Source organism: Leptonychotes weddellii, chromosome 5, assembly GCF_054177405.1.
Source record: "Leptonychotes weddellii isolate Sample4059 chromosome 5, ASM5417740v2, whole genome shotgun sequence".
In the NCBI taxonomy this organism is placed as follows: Eukaryota; Metazoa; Chordata; class Mammalia; order Carnivora; family Phocidae; genus Leptonychotes; species Leptonychotes weddellii.
In genome coordinates, this window is record NC_138373.1 from 143,542,831 (window position 1) to 143,568,823 (window position 25,993).

General features: G+C 47.7%; 1 protein-coding gene across 2 annotated transcripts in view; it reads left to right on the top strand.

Moving 5' to 3' along the window:
- Positions 1–25,993, top strand: part of STAB2 (stabilin 2) — a 146,084-nt gene that overhangs the window by 108,575 nt on the left and 11,516 nt on the right. For both annotated transcript variants that reach the window (XM_081822304.1, XM_081822305.1), the window contains 14 exons: positions 537–683; positions 1,690–1,830; positions 2,994–3,053; positions 4,442–4,618; positions 6,140–6,229; positions 8,356–8,502; positions 9,827–9,883; positions 11,055–11,181; positions 12,686–12,835; positions 14,546–14,650; positions 16,072–16,179; positions 18,128–18,321; positions 19,623–19,764; positions 23,890–24,023. In XM_081822304.1, the coding sequence (XP_081678430.1) occupies positions 537–683; positions 1,690–1,830; positions 2,994–3,053; positions 4,442–4,618; positions 6,140–6,229; positions 8,356–8,502; positions 9,827–9,883; positions 11,055–11,181; positions 12,686–12,835; positions 14,546–14,650; positions 16,072–16,179; positions 18,128–18,321; positions 19,623–19,764; positions 23,890–24,023 (1,779 nt within the window). The remainder of the gene's footprint in view (positions 1–536; positions 684–1,689; positions 1,831–2,993; positions 3,054–4,441; positions 4,619–6,139; positions 6,230–8,355; positions 8,503–9,826; positions 9,884–11,054; positions 11,182–12,685; positions 12,836–14,545; positions 14,651–16,071; positions 16,180–18,127; positions 18,322–19,622; positions 19,765–23,889; positions 24,024–25,993) is intronic.

Here is a 25,993-nt window from a genome sequence, read left to right on the forward strand (position 1 = left end):
CACAAATACCTCTTGAAAGATGTTGACATTTGATAGTTTTTCTCTAAAAAGCATCGAAAGAGAGATCATGAAAAATGAGAACCTTATGGGCCTTTTATTACTTTTTCTACTTTTTATTAATGGTTAATATTGTGTTTTGATTTACACATGGAAAAGTATCATGATCTTTTCCATACTAGAAGTTTGAATCCGGCCCAGGTACCTCTCCAAGAGGGGCAGCATTTTTCACAAGAAAAGTCTTTTTTCAAGTAGCATCTCAAAGGACTTAGGGTACCTGCCCATGTGTTGTGAAATGCTGGGTCAGGAGAACTCCAAGCTCCCTTCCATGCTAAGAATGTACGTTGGAAGCAGGGAAGAAACGAGGGCCACTGTCTCCCTCCTGCCTGAACAGCCTGGACCCTGTAACCCTGACCATCTGCCAGCCCTGACTGCCTCCTTCCCAGTCTGGGTGGGGAGAAAGGCCCCTGGGAGGGCATGAGGGAGGGGACAGCAAAGCCTCCCGGCTCTGGCTGGAACCCTCCCATCTTCTATTACAGATTAAAGACTGGGACAAACAGGGTCTCATGGCCCAGGTTCTTCGCTATCATGTGATTGCCTGTCACCAGCTGCTTCTAGAAAACCTGAAATTGATCCCAAATGCTACTTCTCTCCAAGGGGAGTCAGTGGTCATCTCCGTCTCTCAGGTAAGAGAGGCCACCCACCAGGTGGGCATCAGGAAGATGCCCCTCTCTCTTCTCCTCTTCTTTACAGTAATACGAGTAATAGTGGTAATAACAACTAACACCTGTTGAGTGATTTCTATATGCCAGGTAGTATTTTAAGTATTGGATGTGTACTGACTTATTTAATCCTCAAAATAATCCCATGATGTAGATACTATTCTTTTCTCCAATTTACAAATTAGGAAACTGAGCTCAGAGAAGTTAAGTAACTTGTCCAAGGTCACACAGCAAGTAAATATTCACGTTGGAACTGAAACTCAGAGGTTCAAGAGGTCATCAGAACTGCTTTTGGGGGGGGCGCCTGGGGGGCTCAGTCGTTAAACATCTGCCTTCGGCTCAGGTCGTGATCCCAGGGTCCCGGGATGGAGCCCCACATCAGGTTCCCTGCTCCGAGGGAAGCCTGCTTCTCCCTATCCCACTCCCCCTGCTTGTGTTCCCTCTCTCACTGTGTCTCTCTCTGTCAAATAAATAAATAAAATCTTTAAAAAATAAAAAAAAAGAACTGCTTTGGTCAGGAGCCAGCCAGGGATGAAAACTTTTGACCAAAGCCACTTGGCCATGCTGGTCCCCTCGCTCCCCACAACAGAGAAACAAGCGGTGACTGTAGACTCCATTGCAGAGAGAAACAAGTGTGTGGTGGGGGCCGAAGGTAGTATAAAGAACACATGTGAAAAAGGAGCCAATCTGGATCTGCTTGTTATTTCATATTTGAGAATCACAGTGAAATGACCATTGTGGTTGGTTTTCTGCTATTAACTTCTGCAGGTCAGATTACAGGCTTGTCTCAGTTTTCTTTTTATAATCATAATAAATAAATGGGCTCAAGGATCTTCAGATTTTGCCCACAGCTCTACTTAAACGTTCACTTTCATGATGAGTTAGCATGTTGGTAAAAGCATTCTGAAAGAAGTAATTTCATGTCTCTCTTTGTGCTCATTTCTTTTTTTCTTTTTTTGGTTAATTTCAGGACACAGTTTATATAAATAATAAGGCTAAGATCATATCCAGTGATATCATCAGTACCAATGGAATCATCCACATCATAGACAAATTGCTGTCTCCCCAAAACTTGCTTATCACCCCCAAAGGTGCCTCTGGAAGGATTCTGGTGCGTGAACTCATTGTCATACTCTCAGCACAGAGTGACCCATAATAATCATAATTTATTATCACAATTCTGATTTTAAGCCATCATTTTGAGACATTTTAATTTTGCTGCTTCAGTCTCAAGCTACTATTAAAAGCCTAGTGAATATTCTAAAAGAAGTAAATAGGTAAAAGTCTAATTAGATAAATGGATTTTATAAGTTTTTCTTTAGTTTCTACAAGGACTGGAAGATGGAGAAATTACACAGATGATAGGTAGAAAGATAAATAGATATGGGGCACCTGGGTGGCTCAGTCAGTTAAGCATCCGACTCTTGATTTTGGTTCAGGTCATGATCTCAGGGTCGTGAGATCAAGCCCCGCATTGGGCTCCGCGCTCAGTGGGGCCTCTGCTTGAGGATTCCCTCTCTCTCTCTCCCTCTGCCCACATGCACTCTCTCTAAAATAAATAAATAAATCTTAAAAAAAAAAGAAAGATAGATGATAGATAGATAAATAGATATCACTCAAACCAAACCTGGAGTAAAACTCCTTTTCAATTGAAAGAAAAGACAATTTTGAATTTTATTGCTATTTATTAGTCTTGGCAAGGGTTTTTCATTGTAGACAACAGAACCCATTATACCTAACTTAAACAAAAAGGAGATCCTTAAGATACTAAGTTTATCACCAAATCCCTAAGAAAGCCAGAGAGCCAGATGCTACACAGCTGGGAGCAAAGCAGCTCAGGGAGACCCGTAAAGGGAGGAGCCCTGACCTTACCACGGGGTTGTCCTGACCTGTATCCAGCCTCAGCACCTGCAGCATGCAAGCCTGAACACCAGATGCCTCCCCCATTGGGCCGGTCAGAGTCTCCCTCCTCGCAGTCACACCCACCTCAGGTGGTTTCCTTCCACCAATAAGTCTGGTAAAAACCCTTGTGCTTGCTGGATGCTCTATCACCTAGGAGGCTGTAGCTGCAAGGCAGTCTGGGAAAATGAAGTGCATAGCCCTCCAGCCTCTGTAACGCAGAAAGGGTACCTCGGAGCTGGGGTGGGTGCTGATGAGCCAATCCACAGTACCTGCGCATTAGCTTACCCTCATTCTATTCGGTTGCGCTTTTGTTAAAGTGCTTTGTGAACTGTATGAAGAAAAGTGTCATTCCTATTCTTATTATCTTTGCAGCAAAATCTTACGACAGTAGCAACAAACCATGGCTACACCAAATTCAGCAACCTACTACAGGTAAAGACCTAGGGGGTAACCTGCCTAAGGTGTTTGGTTTTTTGGAGGGTTTTGTTTTGTTTTGTTTTGTTTGGGGGAGTTTTGTTGTTGTTTTGTTTTGTCATTTGGTGTTTTATTTGGGGCGCTAGCCAGCTGTCTTGGGATTTGTGTCGGGAAGTCCTGATTTTCTATAGAGCGAAGTCATGCTCTGCGATTCCATTCCCCAGATAGCGTAGGGTTTGTTCGGCTATACAGTGTACATTGGCTGAATTAGACACTGAAGTATTTGAGACAGGAGCAAGGAAAAGGAATTAGAGTGTACCTGTCCCTGAAATAGGTGTTTCACATCTGGAATTATGGCCTCCATGATAGAAATGGGCAAGCCGAGGGGCAGATGTGGAAAATCGACACCTGTGGCATAAATAGAAATTGCACTTAAAACTATATCTTTCTCACTTCAGACACTTTTCCCACAAATTGAGTAGAGAAACTTCTTGTTCAGACAAAGATTTCAGAAAAGAATCAGGGAGGGACAGGGTCCTCCAAGGTCCCCTCTCCTCCACCTACCCTGAGATGTCCCAGCCCCCCACCCCACCCCCCACCCCTGAGGCACAGTCTACAAACCTCTGCACAAACCAGCGATTTCCAAAATGGCCTAAGGCTCACTCTCTGGGGGGCTTTTCAGAAATGGAGATTTCAGGGTGCTCAAAATGAGACTCTCCAGGGAGGTTACAGGCAAGTATCTTGGCCAGCTCACCCAGCCCAAAAACCTTATAGTTACCCCCACACCTGAGCATCTCAGAACTTGCTTTGATAGCAAGTTAGCAAACCTCTCTGGGGCTCAATAGAAGGGAATAATAAAGCCTACTTCATAGGGCTGCTGGGAAAATTGGACAAGGACTAATGGACATGATGCACCCAGGTTATAGAACGCTCTGAGTGATTCCCCTCCACCTATCTGGCCATTTCTTTTTTGAGTCCATGTGAGCTAGAAATCTTATAAATACATAGGAGTATCTCAATATTGTGTAAGTTTCACTTTTTTAAGTGAAATACGGGGAAAATGCTAAGGGGGTCGTCCAGAAATTAAAATATTTGGGCAATACTAGCAAACAAACAAACAAACAAACAAAAAAGGTACTTGTTAAAGGTTCTTTTTCTACTCACAAAAGCCCAGAATTTGGCAGGCTGTTTTGCAATCTAAGATAATGAGGGTCAGAATGGTTGAGGTGTGCTGGGCCTCTAGTCTCAAGCTGTCAACCTTGAACCAGCTGGAGTCCCAATAAGCCCCCAGGGTAGGCACGAAGGGGATCCCCCCCACCCCGGCTGGCTTTGGGCCTCAGAAAGACGCCGTGCCTCACCCTGTGGCTGGGCTTTGCTGTGCACGCACCCGACTCCCTGTGTTTCAGGATGTGGGCTTGCTGGGCGTCATCACTGACCCTATCCACACTCCGGTCACTGTCTTCTGGCCCAGCGACCAAGCCTTGCAAGCCCTACCCCCCGAACAACAGGATTTCCTGTTCAACCAAGACAACAAGGACAAGCTGAAGGAGTATTTGAAGTTCCACGTGATCCGAGATTCCAAGGTATTCCGTTTGCATAGAGATGGGGTCCATTCCAGGAATGGTCAGTGTGTCTCCACCTCCGAGGTGCAAAGGAGACCTGAGCAGCCCCTGTCCCACTCTGTCCTCCTCTGACTGGTGGGTTAATTGACGCCCACGGTGTGCCAGGCATGTATCATTTCTCCGACCATTATTTTTTTTTCTAACATTAACCAGTATCCAGGAGCATCATTCCTCTGCCCCAGGTCACATGGCCAAGTGGCCGTTGGCAACAGCTCCCAAGTGTGTCCAGGTGGGCTCATTCTCCCCCAATTCCAAAATTTCTAGGCAAAGGGCTGATTCAGCCAGGTGCAATCAGCGGTTCACCCCTGAATGGACCCACCGTGACCAGGGAAGCAAGGTCTTGTAGGCACGTGGGCAGCTCTTGCTGAAACCCTGTCACCGTGCATCCTCAACCAGGACCCATGTCTCTCTCCAGGAGTGAGTCTGTCTAAGCCCAGAAGGCCAAGTGCCCTAACTTTGGCTAAGTCACAGGACCTGTGTTAGCGTCTTAGGGCTGCATAATAAATAACCACAAACTGGGTGGCTTGAAACAACAGAAATGTATGCCCTCAGAGGTGGGGAGGCTGGGAAGTCTGAAATCAAGGTGCTGACAAGGTTGTTCCTTCTGGAGGCTCAGACGGAGAATGCGTCCCATGTTTCTCTCCTAGCTTCTGGTGGTTGCTGGAAATCCTTGGTGTTCCTTGGCTTGTCGATGCATCCCTCCAGTCCCTGCCTCTCTTGTCACATGGCTGTCCTCTCCCTGTGTATTTCTGTGTTTCCACATGTCGTTCTCTTCTTCTCTTTTCTTCTTATAAGGACACCAGTCCTATTGGACCAAGGGCCCACCCGACTCCAGTGTAACCTCATCTTAACTAATTACATCTGCAATGACCTTATTTCCAAGTAAAGTCACATTCGGGGGTAACGGGGGTCAGGATGTCAATAAAACTTTTTGGGGGTGGGCGCCTGGGTGGCTCAGTTGGTTAAGCAACTGCCTTCGGCTCAGGTCATGATCCTGGAGTCCCGGGATCGAGTCCCGCATCGGGCTCCCTGCTCAGCGAGGAGCCTGCTTCTCCCTCTGACCCTCCCCCCTCTCATGTACTCTCTCTCATTCTTGCTCTCTCAAATAAATAAATAAAATCTTTAAAAAAAAAACTTTTTGGGGGTCACAGTTCAACCCATAACCACACCCTATGCCATTTCCCTGACCCACTGATCCTGTCATTGGCTTCATACACCTATGTGGCGGCATCTGCCGTGGACCCCCCAACATAGAGGAGGCACAGAGGGGTGACTGAAACTAGCCCAGCTGGAGGAGACTTTCCCTACAGAAAGAATTTCCAGTTTCCTCGAGAGCCCATGATGAGTCTTCCTTTTGATTATGTCTGCCGTCATTTTAAAGCTGGAAAAACTTGTGTCTGGATTTGGTTTGCTGGCAAAGCTCCTTTGGGCGCCTCTGCGGCCCAGATGTGGCGTATTAATGTGGCACCATCTCTCCTACAGATTTTAGCGGTGGATCTCCCCAGGGCCACTGCCTGGAAGACCCTGCAAGGCTCAGAGCTGGGTGTGACGTGCGGAGCTGGCGGTGACATCGTGAGTATTCACAACAGTCCCCAGCCACCGCCCCCTCAAGGGAATATTCATTTTTCCCTCGGTTGACAGCTAGCTCTTTTCTCTGGCTGCCTTTGGGGGTATTACGCTCAGAGTGGGTATTTAGATACGAAGAACCTGATAAATCCTGGCCCAGCACAAGCCCTGGTAGCAGGTGTTAGGGAGCCCCCCACCCTTTACACTTGTGGGGAGCAGCTCTGGGTTGATTTTTTTTTTTTTTTTTTTTTGAGCATTTATTTTGCAGTGTGAGACACTCCGCTGAAGCAGGAAAGCACACTGCCATTCCTTTGCCTTCCATCCCAGCCCCCCTACAGCCTCACCTCTGGCCCCTTATTGGCAGTGAGAGCCAGCTCTGGGCTGTATCTACCAAGATCAGCCAACAGAGAGAAAGTTCACAATTTTCACCTTCCCGGGCTAGTTCCTGAACCATAATGCCTCCCTGAAATACCATATAAGGAATGGGTCTGATGGGATAACGTAAGCCACAACCTGTATCCTGCATATCACAGACAACCCACAATGACAGTGGCTTAAATACATAAGGGCGTGTGTCTTTTAAGAAGAAATCTGGAGGCGGCCAAGCCAGAGCTAGCATGATGGCTCACTGGGGGAGGGCCTTCTGTTTGCTCTACGACCTTCAAGGAGCCTTCTTAGAAGAGCCAGACAACATTCTCTTTATAGCTTATGACCACCCAGAATCCCTTTGCTGTTTGCAGTGGAGTTGCATTGAATTTATAAACTGAATATGAGAAATGTTAGCATCTTTACAGTCCAACTTCTAGAAGGTTATTCCAACATACTTACCCTCTTGAGATTAGCTGTACTATTTCCATAGATCAAACTGGACACCTATCGAAGAAGTATAGCAAGAATGTCCACTGCTCATTCGGGTGCTAATAGAGCTTTCAGAGCACTTGGCAATGTATTATTTAGTTTGAGCTTTATAACCACCCTATGCAATGGAATCCTTAATCCTATTCACCTGGTGAAAGCAATTAAACCTCAGAGAAGTTCAGTAACCCGCTCACGGTCACACAGCACATAAGTGGAGGTGGAGGATTTAACCAGTTTCCCAGTGCTCTTGCCACTAATCACACTGTGTCCATCCCAACAATAGATGCTGAGATTTATCTTCCCCCCCACCCCAGAACTTTCTAAATGCATTTTGCTTCCTCCGGGGGTGGGTGGAGATGTATTCAACAATTTACTAGCTGGGTGAACCCTAAGGAAGAAAGTTCTAATGTCTCTAAAGCACAATTTAGACAATGCCTAGTACATGTGAAAAGAAGTCATCATTATAGAGTTACAGCCCATCACTTGTATATCCTGAAAAAAAAGGTCGTGGCCACACTTGGCTAGAAGCTAGCATGAAGTAAAAAAAACAAAACAGGGGCGCCTGGGTGGCTCAGTCGTTGGGCGTCTGCCTTCGGCTCAGGTCGTGATCCCAGGGTCCTGGGATCGAGCCCCGCATCGGGCTCCCTGCTCCTCGGGAAGCCTGCTTCTCCCTCTCCTACTCCCCCTGCTTGTGTTCCCTCTCTCGCTATGTCTCTCTCTGTCAAATAAATAAATAAAATCTTTAAAAAAAACAAAAACAAAAACAAAAAAACAAAAAAAACACTACTGCACAGGAAGTGGCCACGTGACCCAGCCTGTCACCCCCGCTGCCCCTGTTCCTACTCTGCTGGAGGCCGCGTGACAGAGGGGCCCCAGTGCGGGCTCAGAGGCTGCCGGCCTGGGTAGGCGTGCCCACACCACCCCTCCCTGACCCCTGGGCCTGGGGCAAGGGATGGAACCTCTCCTGTCTCCGTTTTCTCATCTCTAAACAGGGACCCTAGTAATAGTTGCTGTCCTCGAGGGTGCTGTGAGGATGAAAGGAACGTGCACAGGTACACAGCATCACTCAGCACATAATACATGCTGGCTGTTGGCTGTATATATCTTATATCTATAAGAATTTATATATATACATTTATATATATATATACATATATATACACACTTCTTTCTGAGTCTTGCAGGTGCTGGCCGCCTTAGATGGCCTTAGGAAGAAGAGAAGTATGAGAAGGATTGTTGACTGTTTTCTTTCTCTCTCCTCTCCCCCCTCGCAGGGCGAGCTCTTCCTGAATGACCAAACATGCAGAATTGTGCAGCGAGAACTCTTGTTTGACCTGGGTGTGGCCTACGGCATTGACTGCTTCCTGATTGACCCCACCCTCGGGGGTCACTGTGACACTTTTGCCACATACAATTTTTCGGTCAGTCCCCAAAACAGTACCATAATAGGAGATGGTTGGGGTTCAGCCCTCACGATCCCGCATGGTCTCTGCCGTGAAACCACTGAGGGCTGGTCCTCAGGGAGCCTGGGACCCACAAGATCTGAGGGCCAGATGATGGTGCTCTTCAGACTCAGAACCCACAAGCATCTACTTAGCCCTGCCCAGGCCTGGCACATTCCCGTTTACCCACCAGCCCACCTGTCCATTCATCCCCTCGCCATTAAGGAAAGAGTTGCTGGGTACCAACTGCATGCCCGTTATCCTGCAACAAGCTATTTCTTTTCAAACCCACCTATCTCTTCAATCATTTGCCCATTCCTTCAACAAACATTTTTTGCTATTCTGCCAGATGAGACCATATAAAATTGCCATATTTGGCAGGGTATGATTACAAAAATGGCAACTTCATAGGGTTCAACCTAGTATTATATGCCACCCACACTGCCATTGATTTACTCATTCATTCGTTCATTTAACAACAGTGATTGAATGTCTACCCTGGGCCCTGCTTGTATGAGGCATTGTCATTTCACACTCATTCACCTGTCCAGTATCATGTTAGAGTACTACCTTGGAGCCAGCCATTTGGCTCAATGCTCATCTTACCCCTAAAGGAATCCAACAATAGAAGTTGTTGTCAGCAACTCTGTGATGTAGATTTGGAAACTGAGTCTCAAAGAGGGGAAGTGGTTTGCATGGCCAATTCTGGAACTGGTTGGCTTGGGTGCCTGGCAACGTCTAGGGGTTCAAGAAATACCCCAAGTTCTGGAGATACCAGGCAGCCAAAGTAGGAGATGAAAAACCAGTTGTCCTTCCTGCTGTAGAGGTTGTGGCCTTCTTAACTTCCAAAGTATATCTGCACACATTTTTGCAGTTAATAGTTTCCATCAGCAGTCCCCTGAAGACCAAATAGCAGCGAGAATCATTGTCTCTAGTTTGTAGATCAGAAAACTGAGGGTCAAAGAGTGTGCCTGGCCAGAAGTAACCTAGCTGGTTTATAGTGGGCACATTTCCCACTGCCACTGGACCAGATGCCTGAAGGACACTGCCCGCCCTGGTCCAGCTCTGTATAGCAGGGAACCCTTCGCCTCAAACAACAAAAACCGAGGAGTTGAGGGCCAAAACAGACCTTCAGAATCCTCCGTGGCAAAGTCGCAGTGTGCTTGCTTTTGCATTCTTGATCAGAGCCAGAATTTTAATCAAGATTAAGTTCTTTGTCAACTCTCCAAGGCATTAACCAGGGGCATATCCTTGGGTTGCCCAATATTCTTGATTTTTAAGCATTTCTTTTCTTGCATACTAGGGAGATTGTTGGAGCTGCGCCAATACCCCCAGCTGCCCGAGGTGGAGTAAACCAAAGGTACTTATGAATGCAGTGATGATGTTTGGAGCGCAATGTTTGCTCCATTATCAGACCCCAGTATTCTGGTAGGTGTGAGTGTGTGTGCATGGGTGTGCATTTGCGGGTCTGTTGTATAACTGCAATTGGCCTCATTCTTTCGACAACCAGGCATCCTTAGCCTCATTGAGCCCAGGCAACCTGTCAACCCAGTACCCACCTTCTAGGAACTGTCAAGAAAAATCGTGGATTGTAGACTTAAAAGGGACTTCAAAGATAATGATAATTATACAAATAATAGCTGCATTTTGTTGGCTGCTATCCCTGTCCCTGGCTGTGCACTGGGCCCTTTATTTATTATACATTACCCCCTCATTATAACTCTCATAGGAAGCTATTATTTCCTCCACTTATGGGGAAAAAAATGTATCTCAGAGAGGGTAAGCAATTAGGCCAAGACCACAGAGCTAATAAGGAGCAAAGCTAGAATTAGGGCCCAGAAAGCAACGTAGGAGTAATGGTTAAGCCAGTGAAATTTGGAGTCCACGGCTATGGGATCCAATTCCAGTGGGTAATCTTCGGCAAATTACATAATCTATATAGTTTTTCCTCCGTAAGATGGAACTAATAACCATTCTGTGTGTGGCTATTAGGTAAAATGCATTTTAAAATGTGGGTACAGAGCCTGGCACATAGTAAGCACTCATTAAATATTGCTTTTTTACTTATCCCAAAGCCAATTTCCCTCTACTCTATAGTAAAACCTCTTAACAAAAACACCCCTTGAATTAAAAAAAAAAAAAAAACACGCCTGCCAAACAAAATGGAACTATTCCTTCCCTACTGATGATTTGGGGGCCTTACCACAGAAGACCCTCCCCCATGGAAACCCTCTCTGCCCCACTCCCTCCCCAAGAAACCGCACCCTTTGCCAACAGTTCTAAGGGTCAGCAAGTCCTTCCTCTTAAGACTGCGGAGAAATCTTTCTGTGGACTCTAGCTCTGCCCCCTCCCCCATCCATCTGCCTATCTACACCCCTAAGAAAAGAATTCCTTGTAAAGGGCTCCGGGGGCCATGGAGTCCCATTCTCAATTTGGGCAGTACCAGGATCCTCCGCTGGGGGCGGACTAGAGCCAAAGAGCCCAAGTCCGGGCGGTGGAAGGCGGAGGGTTAGTGCGCTTTCTTCCTTTAGGGCGTGAAGGAGAAGTGTCGATACAACATGTCCTTCAAAGGGTACCTGGAAGGCTGCCGGGAGCAGTGCACCATGGTGATACGGCTCCCCAGGTGCTGCAAGGGCTACTTCGGGCGAGACTGTCAGGGTGAGGGCGCCTCTTACCACCTCGCGATTCTGAAAGGATTGTGCGATCGGAAGTACGGACGCTGTAAAGCAGGGGTGGGGGAGGGGGCGTCGGAATGCATTGCTCCCGGTAACCCCTCTAAGAAAAGATCCGCAATCATTCTAAAGAGTTGCGTAGCTTTCCTTCTACTTTTTCCTTGTGTCGTATTTTGTTTTTTACAGAGCTGAGACTCTCCTGTGCATCGATTGTCGTTGTGTTGTGCTTTTTTGCTCAGCATGATAGCATCAGACATTTCCCATGGTGCTAGAAACACCGTATTTCACTTCTGAGGCTAGTCCAGGATACTGATGAGCACATGAGTTTAAATGCATAGAATTCTACCTTGGCAGGACGTTATGCTAATATGAGGTCTGGGGGCCATTGTTTTCTGGACGCCCCACCCCATTATGGGATGTATGACATCACCTCCCTCTCTTGCCTCACCAGGAAAGGACTCCTTGCCAAAGGACATTTAGGCCCATCCTGAAATCTTGGTGTATAGATAGAACTTCTGGCCAATCATGACAAATGCCATGGCACTTCCCATTGGCCACACATTGTTTTAATTAAGCACATTTATTGCATGCTACTTCCCATATATAACAACACATTTAACCCTGGCAACAACCTCTAAGAAGTAGATTCCATTGTTATCCCCACTTTACAGATGAGAAAATCGAGGCAGAGAGAGGCTAAGCAGCAAGCCCAAGGTTCCACAGAGTGTCCCCAGAAGCCATGGTTTTAACCACCATGGGTCCTCCATTCACTGTGGTCCAGTTGAGAAAATTCTGGGCTGAGAGTACACACGATTACCCAGTACCCACACTCCATCACTTAAATGTGCACAAAAATCAGTGGCGTCCCTTACGTTTGCTCAGTGCTTTATGTTTTCAGAGTGCTCTCAGTTACAGTAACATTGTTTTAAAAGATGTTATTTATTTGAAAGAGCGAGCACGAGCAGGGGGAGGGGTAGAGGGAGAAGGAGGAGCAGACTCCCCGCTGAGCAGGGAGCCCAATGCAGGACTCAATCCCAGGACCCTGGGATTGTGACCTGAGCCAAAGGCAAATGCTTAACCGACTGAGCCACCCAGGCGCCCTACAGTAACATATTTAATCCTCAGTCACAATGTGGTCTCGGTCATCATCATCATCATCATCTAGAGCTAAAAGAACTGAAGCTTCAAGAAATTCATTCCAGATCTATTCAAATCCAGGCCTCCTAACCCCCAAATACAACGCATGGTTCAGCATATTGCTCTGCCACGGTAGAATCCTATCAGATACATTTAAGTTCGTGCTCCAGAGGCCACTGGCTTGCCCTAAGCCTCTGGTGACACTATGTGGGTGTGTCCCCAGGGCCACGGTCTCTCTGGGCTCATGCAGATGAGCCCTGCAGCTGAGGGCCGATCAGCAGCACATAACAAAGGTGCTGAGCCGCTCTGGGTCTTGGGAGACTGTTAAGTCACTGCTGTCTCGTCTCTTCCAGCCTGCCCTGGAGGAGCGGATGCGCCCTGTAATAACCGTGGTATCTGCCTCGATCAGTACTCGGGTATAGGCGAGTGTAGATGCAACACGGGCTTCAACGGGACGGCGTGCGAGCTGTGCCTGCCAGGGAGATTCGGGCCTGACTGTCAGCGTACGTGGTGCCCACTGCCCCTGCTTTAGCCTCTTGTCCAGCCGTGTGCTGTCCTCGTCCGCATCACCTGCCTGACCCAGAAGCATCCCTCTTCCTCTCTCCCGTCCACCCACCTCCCATCCGCCTGCCTCTACATGCTTTTTCCCTCCCTGAATGTACTCCCAGTTGCCATCCACTGAAAGAGCCCCATCTCTAGAAGTGCAGTGCACATCCCCTGCAGCCATCCACACAGGCGGTGGCTGAACAACACTCATTCAGTCGTTCAACCAACATGCGTTTAGAGTCCTTATTCATATTGACCGCTCATGTTTACGGTTAATGTGTACGGAGCACCTACTATGTGCCAGGCAGGTATGTTTTATCATTTAATCCTCACAACTACCCTTTGTGGGAGGTACTGTTATTATCCCTACTCACCAGATGTGGAAACTGAGACACAAAGGGGCTAAGTGACTTGCTCAAAAGCCAGGAAACGTTCTAAGTTGTAGGGATACAGTGGTGTTGGGAGGGGGCCAGATCCCAACTCTCAAGGAATATACGCTCAGAAACAAAGGTGGTTATAAAGGTATAAAGAAAAAGAAGCAAGTGAAGGGGATGCGGAAGGCAGGCAGGCACTGTTTTAGAAGACATCTCACACCGGGCATTTTTGAGGCAAGACTGCAAAGAGGTGGGGGTGGGCGTGGGGACCTCCAACGGCAGCTCTGCGCGCACGAATTTGCAGTCGTGCTGGAAATGTTCTGTAACTCTCCCGTCGGGAATGGGAGCCACTAGCCACATGTGGCTCTTGAGCACTCAAAATGTGTGACCAAGGAACTGATTTTTTTAAATTTTAATTAGCTTAAGCTTACATAGCCCCAGGTAGTAGCAAGGGCTACTGTGCGGGGCAGCGCAGAGCAGAGGACTGGCTCTCCTGGAAGAGAAACGAGCACATGCGAGGGTCTCGAGGCAGAAGTGGGCATGCCGTGCATCAGTGGTGGTGAGCAGAGTGGGCAAAGAGGAGGGGAGGAAGGAAATGAAGTCTGAAGGCCACCAGGGGCCAGGTAACGTAAGAGTTTCTTGGCCAGAGACAGCTCTTCATCTATTCTAAGCGTAATGCGCGGCCAGTGGAGGACTGTGAATGGCGGAGTGCGTTGAGCAGATTAGAAAGGATTGCTTCAGCTGCCCCAAGGCGAACACACGGTAAGAGAGCAAGAGCAGAAGCAGGGTCCCCTCTGGGGAACTGAATGCAACAATAGAGGTGAGAGCCGGGGCTGCCTTGGGCCAGGAGCATAGTGCTCAGGGTGGCAAGAAGAGAAAGAATTGGTGCATACCTTGAAGATTTCACTTAAATAGATTTCTCTGTTAGGAGACCCCCGATAAGGTTCTGTCCTCTTCCTATTCTGTTACATACCCTACGATGCCCTCTGCTTCTGTGTTTATAACACTCACCAAGTTTATAACCACATGTTCGAAAGCCAGTTCCTCCTAGACTGTAAGCCCCGCGAGAGCAGGAACCTTATGGTGTATGTGGTTCACGGTCAGCTCATTGCCTAGTTGTGTCCAGCCCATGTTAGCCACTGACTATGTTATTCTGAATGAATGAATGAAAACGATGACGTAAGCATGGTCCTCCCACACTGACAACACAGCCAACTGGTGGTCAGTGAGCTGGCTGATTGGATTTCCATCCCTGCTCACTGATTGCCCATCACCCTCCAATTTGCTTTACAGTCTGCGGCTGCTCAGCCCACGGACAGTGTGATGACGGCACCACGGGCTCCGGGCAGTGCTTCTGTGAAACGGGGTGGACGGGCCGCTTCTGCAACACTCAGACAGGTCTGTCCCGGGAGCGGGCAGCTCCCTGCAGCCCCGCACTGCGGCAGGGCCTCCCGGAGCACCCAACTGACGTTGGGGGGAGGCGGGCGGTGTCTGCGTGACCCCTGGAAAAAAACAACAAAGCAGGCGTTTCCTTTCCCACACGGAAAAGACGATCTGGATACGTGGCCCCAGGCCTCAGGAGGTTTGGGGACTTGAGGGAAAACTGGCTGAAAAGATTTAACTCAAACCCACGAAACGAGCATGCGGTCCTGTGCAATCATGGAAGGACCCAGCTCAGGCAGACAATACAGGGCTGGGCAGGAGTGGTCCCTCAGGATCGTGGTCCCGGGCCCAGACGTGTGCCAACGCAGAGGCCGAGTAGGTTTCACAGAAAATGCACACTTCTGTGGAGTCTGGGATCTGACCCCTGGTTCTGCTAGTTACTAGATGAATGGTCCTGGGTAACGCACCGGGTCTGGGCCTCCATGCATTCATCCACAAAAGGAAGTGCCTGGGGGTGTCTGGGGGGCTCAGTCGTTAAGAGTCTGCCTTCAGCTCAGGTCATGATCCCAGGGTCCTGGGATCGAGCCCCACATCGGGCTCCCTACTCAACGGTAGGCCTGCTTCTCCCTCTCCCACTCCCCCTGCTTGTGTTCCCTCTCTCTCGCTGTGTCTCTCTCTGTCAAATAAATAAATAAGTAAATAAAAAAGAAGTGCCTGTTCCACCCTTTGCAGGGGAAGAGGCGCTGACAAGAGCTGCCATTATCATTGTCAATCATGATCCTCGTCACACGATCTAGATCCTTCCTGAGCAGCCAGTTTTCTGAGGCGTCCCGTATACCCTGAACCCTGAGTTCTGGTGGAATGTCCAAGATGTGAAGGTTGAATTACCCACTGTGAACCACTAGGGGCAGGAGGGCATGACTAAGTTCTCCCTCTGGGCTTAAGCAACCTGAGATCCCAGAATCCCTGCACCTCCCCTCCTCCCTGACCACCCCGTGGCTCCACGTTGCTTGTTGACTGGTCCGCCCCATTCACTCACCAGAGCTCCAGACTTCTCCCAAGCTGAGCGGTGCTCTCAGAAGGCCATAGAATTTCTCCTCCAATTCAACCATCTCCTTCTGGGGACCCCATACCCATAGGGCCAAAGAACTAATCTGCCAAATGTATCCTTGTTGAGGTATAAAGTTTTAACTGGTTGCCCATAAAGGTGACATTACCATTTAATCTGACTAACATTGCAGAGTTAATGTGTTAATATCACGGAGTAATTCTGGAATCTCAGAATCTCCAGGCTGGGAGGAACCTTAGCAAATCACCGTATCCTCCCGCAGAAGGGGCACTTCTGAAACACGGGGACAGGCCAGACAGCGAGTCTTGGTGCATCCCGCGTCCTCACACCACAGGTACAGCAAGAATGGTAACCTCTTTGTTTGCAGCCTTGCCCCCCGTGTGCACGCCTCCTTGTTCTGTTCACGCCACGTGTAAGGAAAACAACACGTGTGAGTGTAACCTGAGTTATGAAGGGGACGGATTCACGTGCACAGGTAGGTGCCGTTGGGGCGCGTGTGAAATAGAGCGGGGCAGGAGCAGAACGGGACTTGGTCAGAGTGCCTGGACTTCATCCTGACCCTTCCACTCCTGCCTGGGCCATTTTCCCAATACCTATCCTCTCTGTGATTCTGTCTCCTTAGTGGGTTTGCCCATGCCTGACCCACCCACCTCCCAGGTCATTGCTCTGAAATCACTTTGCACGCTCAAAGTGATGCACTTTATTGTACAGTGTTTTTGTAACTCTCCAGGTAATCCAGCCTTACTTCAAAAAAAAATTCAGAAGATACATTATAGTACTAAAAAAAAAACAGCAGTTACTCTCATCAGTTGGTGAAAATCACTCTGACCACTGCCATGTCTGTAGTTAGTAGTTAAGACATAGGTTCACCCGTGCAGAGACCCAAAGGGCCAGTGGCATAAACAAGGCAAATGTTTAGATGTGTATTTTTATCTCATATAGTAGTTTGAATGGAGGCATCCAAAGCTAACATAGCTCTGAAAGGACCTCTGGGAGCCCAGACTCCTTCTATCTTGTTGCTCTGCCACCATTCACTTGCCTGGCCTGAGACGGTCAGTACCATCAGCACATCCCAGGCAGCAGGATCAGGAAGGTGAGGAAGGAGGCAAACTTCCTTCCCTTTAAGGATGCACTTAGAAGTCGTTAAAAATTTTCTCTGTTCCCATGCCATCGGCTGGAGCCCCATCATCTGTCATACCTAGTTGCAAAGGAGTCTGGGAAATGTAGTCTTCATTTAGGCAACCATGAGCCCACTAAAAATCTCTTACTATAGAAAAAGGAGACAATAGGGTGCCCGGGTGGCTCAGTCGGTTAAGCGACTGCCTTCGGCTCGGGTCATGATCTCAGGGTCCTGGGATCGAGCCCCGCGTCGGGCTCCCTGCTCAGTGGGGAGCCTGCTTCTCCCTCTCCCACTCCCCCTGCTTGTGTTCCCTCTCTCTCCATGAAATAAATAAATAAAATCTTTAAAGAAAAAAAAAGAAAGAAAAAGGAGACAATAGATATTGGGAGAAACCTACCAGTCTATGCCACATGTACTTGCTAACTTTTTCATGAATAAATATGCAAATAAAGATACATAGTTTCTTTACAGAAATGAGATCTCACTATACCTGCTGTTTTGTAATCTGCTACAAAGCAGTCCAGAACTAGGTCACTGGTCAACAACCGCAGCAAAGACCCAGATTCTCTCTCTCCACTCTGCTCTCCTTAGGATGAGGCCTTTTGTCCTCATGTTTATTCTCTCAAAATCTCAAGCAGCTGCCATGACTCCAGGCAAAAGCCAGGCAAGAGACATCAGATGGCTTCCCTGCTGCTCCTGAGGCTAGAGCTAATCTAGTATTGGGTTGAAATTTGGGAGATCGTGAAAACAAAGGTCCTATCGAGTAGCACAACACAGTGGGGAAAGCATGGGCTTTGGGGGTCAAACCAAGCCAAACCAAGTTTAAATCCCAGGCCCACCACATAATCACCGTTTTGCCTTTGTCAGGTCAGTTAAACTCTCTGGGTTTCAGTTTGTTCATCTGTAGAATGGGGGCAACGATGCCCATCTCATGAAGTGCTCAAGAGTACCATAACTACACACACACACACACACACGCACGCAAACACACACACAACTGTCTTAACATTAAAAACCCAAACTCACTCCAAAAACTACCGAAGTGGAGCCTAGAGGTATGTGACAAAGGGGGTCAGAGGTGCACAGGGGTCATCAGGCCTGGTCTCGGAGGCTATCAGCCGCAGGATTCTAGTGTTCGCAAAGGCTAGCCCAGGGGCTATAGGGAATGGGGAGAGAAGACCCCAACACGCTGGGGCCCATTTTCTTCCTAATGCCACTCATCCCAGGGTGACCCATGCCCCCGTCTGAAGCCCACATTCTACAGACAGTGGTTCAATGAGCCCTCTCCCCTCTGCTCCTGCAGTTGTGGATTTCTGCAAACAGAACAACGGGGGCTGTGCGAAGGTGGCCAGGTGTTCCCAGAAGGGCACAAAGGTGTCCTGCAGCTGCCTGAAGGGCTACAAGGGGGACGGCCACAGCTGCACAGAGATAGACCCCTGCGCCGATGGCCTCAACAGTGGGTGTCATGAGCATGCCACCTGCAAGATGACCGGCCCGGTGAGTCTCTCCTCCCCCTGGGAAACTTGGGAGCAGTTCTGTGCCTTGCTCAGCCTCGCTTCACTCTGCTTACCGTTCAGCCTCCTCCTCAGCTTCCTTCCCACTGGACTCTACGTCTTGTTAAGTCCCAGACTAAATGCCAAGTGGCATCCTAAGCAGAAAAGGGACATGAGTGGGAAAACTGGTGAAATCCACATAAAGTCTATTATTCAGTTGATAGTAATGTGCCACCATTCATTTCTTAGTTTTCTTTTGTTTTGTTTTTTTATTAGAGAGAGAGAGCACAAGAGCAGGGGGAGAGGGAGAGGGGAGGGAGAAGCAGACTTTCCGCTGAGCAGGGAGCCCAATGCGGGGCTGGATCCCAGGACGCCGGGATCATGACCTGAGCCTAAGGCAGATGCTTGATCGACTGAGCCACCCAGGCACCCCCATTTCTTAGTTTTGACGGAGATACTATGATTAGGTAACGTAGGGGAACCTGGAGAAGCGTATATGGCAACTCTCTCTGCTATCTTGGCAACTCTTCTCTAAATCTAGAATTATCCAAAGTAAAGTTTATTAAAACGAAAAATGTCGGCAAGGAGTGAGGGGAAAGTGCAGCTTTGGGCACCCACTCAAGTCTTTTTAGAATAGGATCAGTGCCCTGATGCCCAGTTCATCTGTTGGGAAGAGAAGTTGGTGGAAGATAATGTCCATTACAGTCTTTAAGTGTGAACTTAGAGTCACTCTCTGAGTCTTAGCTCCCGCACTTACACTCTGTAGCCTGGGGCCAGCTACTTGATTTCTCCAAGCCTCCGTCTCCTCGTTTGCCAGGTGAGCCTAATAATAATACAGCCCTCATAGAATTGTTGTGGGGATTAAGTGAGATCATTCATTGATTCGGCAAGAGGTCATCAGGCACCTACTATGTACTGTTGTCGGGCCCAGGGACGTAGCATTGAAACGTGTGGGGAGAGGGGCAATGCTCTGTGCAGGAACAGGTGCAGGAGATACTTCCAGAAAGCCCCAAGAGTCAGGAAGAACATAAATTAGGCCAGTGTGATAGAAGGGACGGGGAGAATTGCTTTATTTAATGGGTCAGGACTCTCTCTCCGAGGAAAGGACATTTGAGCTGAGATGACATTTCGTCATGAGCCTGTACAAACATGAGACGTGGCCGTGACTTAATTGCCACTATTTACAGGCGAGGCATTTTCCTGGTGCTTCTGAGCATCTCCCGTACTGGATGGGGGCCCGCAGAGCACATAGGGGTCCTGGGGTCCTAGAAAAGGGGCTTCTCATCTTTTCGGCTCTCCCCACAGGGCAAGCACAAGTGTGAATGTAAAAGTCATTACGTGGGAGACGGGATGGACTGTGAGCCGGAGCAGCGGCCCATCGACCGCTGTTTGCAGGACAACGGGCAGTGCCACGCCGATGCCAACTGCGCCGACCTCCACTTCCAAGGTCAGTGTGGCTGGGGGCTGCCTTCAGGCTTGGGGAAGGGACTCGTGCGAGAGCGAACGGGAACAGAATTAAAAACCGGGCCAAATAGCCCGCGCGTTGCCCAGGACCCAGTGCCCAGGGGGGAGCGGGCTTCGGTGGCAGAGGACTGGAATCACTCGCATCTGGACCCGGAGTCTTAGAACCAGGAGGGAGCACAAAGGTCATCCGTCGTGAATTTTCCTGATACATGCTTTCCCCAAGTTGCTTAGCAACCATCGATTGGAACTGAATCTAAGGAGCATAGTTTAGGGCTTAAATAAGAAAGAGGAAGCACCTGCCATGTGTAGATGCAACTTCTCAGCAGTTGTTTTGATAATACAACTTGATCGGCAGGTAGGGCATTCTCCTCCAAGGCTGATCTGAATGGCTTGTAATGAACCCACAGGGGTCATAAAACTAGGAATCACAACACACAACAAAGTAGAAAGCCAAATGGGACGTGCAGAGGTGCAGGTGATAGGGCATCTTGAAACCTCATGGAGGAAATCCACGAAGGACCCAGGGACGTCATTCTGAGCCAGGGCAGGGAGGGACTGCAGGGGTTCAGAGAGTGACTTGGGGCATTACGTGCTATGGCCGATCAGGGTTTATTGCATGTCTCTGACTGGTATGGGGTTGTTTTAGAGACATGGTAATTCTAGTGAGGCAGTTTTTACATATCTCAATAATAACTATTGAGTTAACACCTGTTACGTACTGTCTTGGATTGCTACCATCGACTGGGTGGCTTAAAAACAGAAATGTGTTTCTCGCCATTCTGGAGTCTGGAAGTCCCAAGATCAGGGTGCCAGCATGGTCTGCTTCTAGGGAGGGCCCTCTTCCAGGTTCAGACTGCTGTCTTCTTGTGTCCTCACATGCAGAAGGGGCTAGGAAGCTCTCTGGGGTCCCTTTTATAAGGGCACTAATCTGGGACGTGTGGCTGGCTCGGTCAGTAGAGCATGCGACTCTTGATCTTGGGGTTGTGAGTTTGAGCCCCATGTTGGGTGTAGAGATTACTTTAAAAATACACACACACACACACACACACATACACACACACACACTAACCCCATGCAAGAGGGCTTTCCCCTCATGACCTAATTACCTCCCAATGGACCCACCTCCTAATACCAACACATTCGGAGTTAACATTTCAACCTATGAATCTGGGGGGACACAAACATGCAGTCCATAACATGAACAAAATCCTAAGACACCTCAAATCCCTTTTGGGGATGAGATAGAAGAAGCATAAGCAAGGAAAATACACAGGATATATGACATTGTCTCCTTGCAAGGGGATTCCCAGTGTAGCTGAAGAAATTTTTTAAACTGAGAAGACAAGGAAAAGCAAGTCACAAAACAGAAGACAGCAGTTTATCTCGTGCTGATGGTTCAACTGAAATGAGAGAGAGCAAGAATAGAAAAAAACTGAAAGCAGGGACTCGAACAGATACGTGTACACCCATGTTCCACCGAAAGATGGAAACAACCCTAGTGTCCATCAACAAATGAATGGATAAATACACTGTAGCCTATCCCTGTGGTGGGATATTATCTGGTCCTGGAAAAGGAAGGAAACTCTGGCATGTGCTGTAACATGAGTGAAACTTGAAAACATTATGCCATGTGAAATAAACCAGACACCACAGGACAAATATTGTGGACATATGCAAGGGATCTATAACAGGCAAACTCATAGAGACAGAAAGTAGAATAGAGATTACTAGGGGCTGTGGGAAGGGGGATGGAGAGTCACGATTTGATGGTGACCACATTTCTTTTTTTTTTTTTTAATATTTTATTTTATTTATTTGACAGAGACAGAGAGAGACAGCTAGAGAGGGAACATAAGCAGGGGGAGTGGGAGAGGGAGAAGCAGGCTGCCGGCCAAGCAGAGAGCCCGATGTGGGGCTCGATCCCAGGACCCTGGGATCATGACCTGAGCCGAAGGCAGACGCTTAACGACTGAGCCACCCAGGCGCCCCGGTGACCACATTTCTGTTTGGAATGATGGAAACATTCTAGAAATGGATAGTGGTGATGGTTGCATAACTTGTAAATCTACTTAACACCACTGAATTGTACCCTTAAGATGGTCAAAAAAGTAAATTGTATGTTATGTATATTTACCACTGTAAAAAATATTTTGAAGAATAGTCGGAGATGGGAAAGATCTCTGGGTAAGATGAGAGAGGGAATCATTAGAGAAACCTAATAGAGGCCTGGGACTATGGTGGAGACTCAAAAGATGTCAAGCCAAAGACCTCAAGGTAACAGGGTCTCAACTAGGAAGAAGGGTGAGCCCAGGGCACCCCTATGGGCAGAGAGGGTGGTGCTCTCTTTCTATCTCAAGAGAGCAAACCCCGTGGTGGTTGGGTTAAAGCAGATGGGAGGGAATATGGCGCAACATTTGAAAGCTTGGTTGGGGACATTCTATGTTCAAGGTGAGGCTACCAAGCAGAGGGATTCTATAGGCAGTTGCTATTTAGGATGGGGGCTGAAATGAGCAGCTGGGACCAGGGACGTTGATCTGTGAGTCATTTACCTCAAAGAGTGTGAAGTCAAGAAAGTGCTTGGCTTTTTTCATTAGGGCACGGTCCATCAGCCAGTCCTGCCTGTTCCCACAGCTGACTCACAAGGGGAAATCTATTCGGCTCTTCTTTTCCGGGGGGCTTTTCTCTTCTGCTGTCTCATGAATGCTAAGAAAGTGTTGGGAGTTTTACTAAGTGACTGAGCATCATAACTGAACCCACCTTCTGTTGAAGCTGAGTGGTTACCCTTAGCAAGACAGTATGGCATTGGGATAAGACCCCAGCTTTCCCTGTGGGCATGGATACAGAGCCAACCCACACTCAGGAGGACATGCCTACTCTTACAGTTCAGAGGAAGGCAAACTGGTGCAGCCTTTATGGCAACCAGTTTAACCATGTGTGCTGAGAGCCATAAAATAATTCACGCCGAGACTTGGTAGCTCCATTTCAAGGAACCCATCCAATAGACACACAATCTAAGAAGGGAGTAAAGATAAACATACCATCCCAGCATTACTTTGTGTCATAAAAGATTATAAATAACACATATCTAACAGTCAAGGATGATCAAATGTACTGTTACACATCCACTCAAATGCACGATTAAGAATCATGTTGCCTTAGCAAGAAGACAAAGAAAAACATCTATCCATCCTTCCCCAAACTGTTATGCTGGTAAGTGTTTGCATTTTAGATAGGGCTGACAGGATCCTACAACCTGTGGAATATTCTACTGGACTATGGTCAAAGATCTTGAGCTTAGCTCTTTTTTGGTGTAGAAAGTGACCTTTTAGTGGCATTTGGTAATGAACTTGACAATGTAAAAATGTAACTCAGTTCTTGAACTGTCTCTGGTCTCTGCTTTCAGTTATCTAGCTAAAAAAGATTTCAGCCAGGAAAAAATGATAAATCTTTCAGTATCTTAGGGGAGAAATGGCTAGAAAACTTTTTTAAGGGCATAGTGGCGATCAGAAAACATACAGTCTTTGGCGAAAACTCCCTTTAAAGTATTTTTTCATGGCTGTAAAGTTCACAAAAACTATTCAATTATAAGTAGTGAGGGGGAAATCCTGTTGCTGGAGAAAATTTATAATATGGGGGAATAATCATGATTCAATGTTAAGTTTAAAAGAAGATTTCTAAAAACTCTATATGCAAGATGTTGCCACATTTGTAATGTATGTGACATTTAAAGGAAGAGGTAAAAAGACTAGAAGAGTATGAAATTATATCATAATAAAAAGTTACCAAAAAAGAAAGTAAAAATTCTTTAGGGGAAGTACGCCAAAATGTTAGCCCTGGAGTAATGATTATTTCCAGGGAGTACGATTATAGGTGATTTTTGTTTATTTCTTTTCTTACTTGGATGGGTTGCCCAAATTTCTACAATGAAATGTGCTGTTCTTATAATGAGAAAAGAAGTAAATATTTTAAATGATGTGCTTCAACATACCTTGAAGGGAAATGGTTCGCACCCTGGAATATAGCTCGTCTTCTGCTTTGCCAGTCCTTTGCCAGGAGCCCTGCCAACCAGCCGGGCTGACCTGGACGATTGCTCTCTTTTCCCTTCTAGATACCACCGTCGGAGTGTTCCATCTCCGCTCCCCACTGGGCCAGTACAAGCTAACCTTTGACAAAGCCAGAGAGGCCTGCACCAACGAGGCAGCAAGCATGGCAACCTACAACCAGCTCTCCTACGCCCAGAAGGTGGTCCGCAATTAGTCAGCACCACGCAGGCAGGGTCTGCAGGGGACGAGGAGCAGCCTCTTCTTAACACGAGGGAGACCTGGGCTGTTGCCTTCTTGGAGGGGAAGGAGGGTGCTCCTGGAGCAATGATAGCAATTCGTCCAGCATCCATCAGACATGTCCTGTGTGTCAGGCACCGTGCCGGCCGGTGCTTTGTTGACAACCCTGTCCTTCCTTACAACGTCCCTGGAAGTAGGCATCACTATTCCCATTTTACAGACGGGGCAACTGAGGCTCTGAAAGGTTAAGTAATGTGCCCAGTGTCACCCAGACAAGAGGTGGCAGATCCAGTATTCAAAGGTAGCCCTTACTCCATGACATTCAACAGCCAAGGCAGAAGCACAGACTGGGAGTGCATGCCTCACAGCTGAAAATCAGAAGGAGTTCCATCACCATAGGCTTAGGATCTCCCTGAACCCACAAAACAGCCCAGTTTCTCTGAAATGTCTGGAGGGGCTGTGAAGGTCATGAATGGGGATTGCCCCAGCTCTTGGCTGCAACCAGGTCGGAGATGGAGCTCTAGCGAAGGCTACTCTCTTGGCCCCAGAAACCAGAAGCCCTGCTTATTTGGAAAGGCCAGCACCTTGGAGTTACCAGCTAGCAATTGCTCAGCAGGTGCAGAGGAGGTGACTGCCTATACAGGATGATTCTAGGGCTGCTCCTCCAGCCTCCCTCACCATCCAGTCTCTGCCTTCCTTCAGACCTGGCATTTCTTTATCAAGGAACAAAACCTCTGATGCCAGGCCCCAGCATATTGGAGGGTCTGAATTTTTGCTTCTCCTGCTTGCCGATTTTGTAGCCTTGATCACGCCATGGAAACCTCTGTCCTACTTGGCATGTTTGTATAGGACTAAAGGTAATAGGGCACAGTGACGGGTACATTCAGTTTCTAACATTAAGAGCTCTGGAATGGACTGCTCGGGCTTGAATCTCAGCTTAACTACTTGCTGGCTGTCTGACTTTGAGCAAGTTACTAACTCCTGTTTGCCTCAGCTTTGCCAATTATATGATAGGGACTTTTTTTTTAAGTTTCTATCTTATAGGGTTGGTGTGAGGGTTAAAAGTGCTGACACAGGGAAAGCCCTTTACAATAGAATCTGGCCCAGAGTAAGGCCTCAATAAGTATTACAGTGATGATAATGATGGCGATGATGGTGGTGACAGTGATGGTGATGATGGTGATGAGGATGATGATGGTGATGATCATGGTGGTGATCATGGTGATGGTGATGATGGTGATGATCATGGTGATGATCATGGTGATGGTGATGATGGTGATGAGGATGATGATGGTGATGATCATGGTGGTGATCATGGTGATGGTGATGATGGTGATGAGGATGATGATGGTGATGATCATGGTGGTGATCATGGTGATGGTGATGATGGTGATGATCATGGTGATGATCATGGTGATGATGATGATGGTGATGAGGATGATCATGGTGATGATCATGGTGGTGATCATGGTGATGGTGATGATGGTGATGATCATGGTGATGATCATGGTGATGATGATGATGATGGTGATGATCATGGTGATAATCATGATGATGATGGTGATGATGGTGATTATAGTGATGATGATGGTGATAGTGATGATGGTAGTGATCATGGTGATAATGATGGTGATGATGGTGATGATGGTGATGATGGTGATGATCATGCTGATGATCATGGTGATGGTGATAGTGATGATGATGGTGATGGTGATGACAGTGATGATCATGGTGATAATGATGGTGATGGTGATGATGATAGTGATGATGGTGATGGTGAGGACAGTAATGGTGATGATAGTGATGATGATGGTGATGATGGTGATAATGATGGTGATGATGGTGATGGTGATGATGGTGATGATCATGGTGATAATGATGGTGATGATGGTGATGGTGATGATGGTGATGATCATGGTGGTGAAGATCAAT